Below are 2,935 nucleotides of genomic sequence, written 5' to 3' on the forward strand. Positions count from 1 at the left end.
ATCATTTATAAAAAATGTGCACTATGCATTAAAAGTGAAATATATATGCAATATAGATAAGTGTTTTAAAGTGTATTATGCTTATTAGGTAAGAAATCTCCAATACAAATTAAAAATGGATTATGAATGCAATATAAAATTACAGTAATCAACAAGAAGAGATGTAAATTACACTAAGGGTGATTTTGTTATATTGATTCAAAGATTTAAAGTTATCGCTAGGATTAGCATGAGGATTATTTTATTATATTGATTTCATACTAATATTTACAATATATACATAATTCAAGCTGAAAGCATTAATGAATTCAGCAAAGAACTCGCCCTAAATTCACACTAGATCGAGAGTAATTTAGAAATAATTTTTAGGGATAAAATAAAGCTCATTTTTCTTATGCATGGTGATTCCATGCCTAACATCTGTGTCAATATCCTCTTTTTTCAATCCATAAGGTAATTCCCAATCAAATGGATAAAGAAGATTTGATAATGCAAGTTCTATGGCTACAATTCCAAGTGTAATCCCTGGGCATCCTCTTCTTCCTGCTCCAAAAGGAATTAGCTCATAGTCTTCTCTCTTGAAATCGATATCGCTATCCAAGAATCGCTCAGGTATAAATTCTGTTGCATTTTTCCATATTTCAGTTTCTCTTGCGATTGCCCAAGCGTTAACATGAACTAAAGTTCCTGGCTGAATTTCATACCCTTCAAGTCTTGACTTCTTCATTGATTCTCTAAGTATTAGAAGTGGATCTGGTCGATATAATCGAAATGTCTCTTTTATCACTGCTTTGAGATAAGACATATTTTGAATATCATCTTCATTCACAACGCCTTTGTTCCCAATTAGGTTTCTGATTTCTTCTTGGACTTTTTTCATTGCTTTTGGATTTTTCACCAGTGCTGTCATTGCCCATACTACTATAGCTGCACTATTGTCTGATCCAGCAACTAACACATTCTACACAAAAATTGACTGAGATAAAAAATCATAGACATATTCGTGCTACATATTAGAGGTGGCAAAAATATTCCATCTTTTAGCAATATTCCCGACTAATTAGTTTAAACAAGTTAACATGTTAAGTTCGAAATAACATGCAGGAAGGATCCTCAGGAATCATTCTTTTTAACTCGTTATTGAATCTGTTGTCAATCAATATGTAATATTCTGAATCTTCATTACTGTGGCTTTTTCAATTTCAGAACACTTCAAAAATATCTATATTACAAAGTTCTTTAAGGGATGTATATTCGAATTGACTTTTAAAAGATCTTTGTAATTTTTTCAATGTATTCCACTATAGCCTCTAGTGTTAAATTATATATTGGGTTAAAACAATTATGTTGTATGTATTGAATTATGATCCATTACTTGTCTTATCCTAACTCAACTCACTTTATCTCAAAAAAAAATTGAACGGGTTAGATTATAACCCATATTGGTCTACTAATGTTTGATCCAACCATCCCATTTACCACCTCTACATGCATACAAATAAATAAAGGGGGTGGGGGGGGGGGGGGGGGGGGGGGATGGAAAATTACCATGAGAGTTCCTTTTATATCCTCCAAAGTGAGATCAATTGGTGTTGATTTCTCTTTCTTCAATTGAAGCAACAGATCAACAATATCTCCTTCCATGGATTTAGGTTTATTGGGATTGTGATGGTGCTCAATGAGTTCTTCATAAAACCCATCCAAATCCTTGAAATTCCTTTCGAGCCTACCATCAATCCAGTAAGTTTATCAATCCAACTTAGAGAAGAAAAAAAATCAGACACAAAAAAGCTAGCCATTATAGCTTGAGCTTCCGCCAAGAGATAATCAAATCTCTTCCTTTCATGTGCTTCTTCGTCAAACCTAACACCAAAAGCAACTCTACAAATAATTATACTTGTTAGTGAAATCATTATATTGCTCAAATTTGTAACTTGAGAAGAAGCAGCTTGTTGAGATATTTTCTTAATCATGCTCGAGACCTCATCTTCACGAATTGGCCTAAATGATTGCACTTTCTTAAGACTAAATAGTTGAAGCACACAAATTTTTCTCATTTCTCTCCAATAGTCATTATAAGGTGAAAAGGCAATATCATGACCATTGTAGGACAATTTTTGCTGCCCAAGAAGAGAAGGTCTATTACAAAACACTAAATCTTGTGTCTTCAATACTTCTTTTGCTAATTTTGCTGAAGAAAATACAATCATAATAGAAGAACCAAATTTCAATGAGAATATTTTTCCATATTTTTAGGAAAGTTTCCAAAAATAGAGATGAGGGGTTAAACTATCAAACTGATGCAAATTTCCAATGAATGGGAGTTCTATAGGACCTGGTGGAAGATTGTCTTTTCCATTCTTTTTTGCGTTAAAAAGAAGAAAAATAAGAAAAAGCAGAATGGGCAAGAAAAAGTAGAAAGAGAATCATTTTGTTGTTCAAATGCACATAATAATATTAGTAACTTGAAATGTCCTTTATAAATAAAATTCGGAGCTTCGGTTACACTTTTCCTTTTTTTTTTAAATAACTTTTGTTTAATGATAATATAAAAGACTTTTATACTATAGTTTACCCAAAATATAGTAATTACACATTTTTGGGTGCATAAACTAATTATACACAATATTGTTCAGTCTCTTTGAAAATTTCATTGAATGCATGTCGGATCCTTTAAAAGTAGTGTATTCTTAAAGGATTCGAGATGAATGCATCAATATTTTTGAAGAATTTAAGCAACTTAAATTATACATATCAAGAGGAATCATATAATTCAAAAATAAGACAGACAGCTGACTATAATATGTTATATATATTGAACTGATAATGTATATCCTTAATTAAATGAATACTAAAAGGAGGTCTCTCGAAGGCGGACCTACGCATACTTTTGGGGTGTTTCGACACTCATTAAACTCGACGTGAAATAAGTATA

At 31.7% G+C, this 2,935-nt stretch overlaps 1 protein-coding gene across 1 annotated transcript; it reads right to left on the reverse strand.

The window, feature by feature from the left end:
• Positions 1 to 378: 378 nt before the first annotated feature.
• LOC107864378 (5-OH-xanthotoxin synthase) lies at positions 379 to 2,610 on the reverse strand (the record flags this gene model as incomplete). Its single annotated transcript, XM_016710734.2, is given in 4 exon segments — positions 379 to 961; positions 1,549 to 1,733; positions 1,736 to 2,403; positions 2,405 to 2,610. Coding segments are annotated over 4 exon segments (1,462 nt in total), but the record flags the coding sequence as incomplete, so codon positions are not given.
• Between the last annotated feature and the right edge of the window lie 325 nt (positions 2,611 to 2,935).

This window comes from Capsicum annuum, unplaced genomic scaffold (genome assembly GCF_002878395.1).
Source record: "Capsicum annuum cultivar UCD-10X-F1 unplaced genomic scaffold, UCD10Xv1.1 ctg80525, whole genome shotgun sequence".
Classification (NCBI taxonomy): domain Eukaryota; kingdom Viridiplantae; phylum Streptophyta; class Magnoliopsida; order Solanales; family Solanaceae; genus Capsicum; species Capsicum annuum.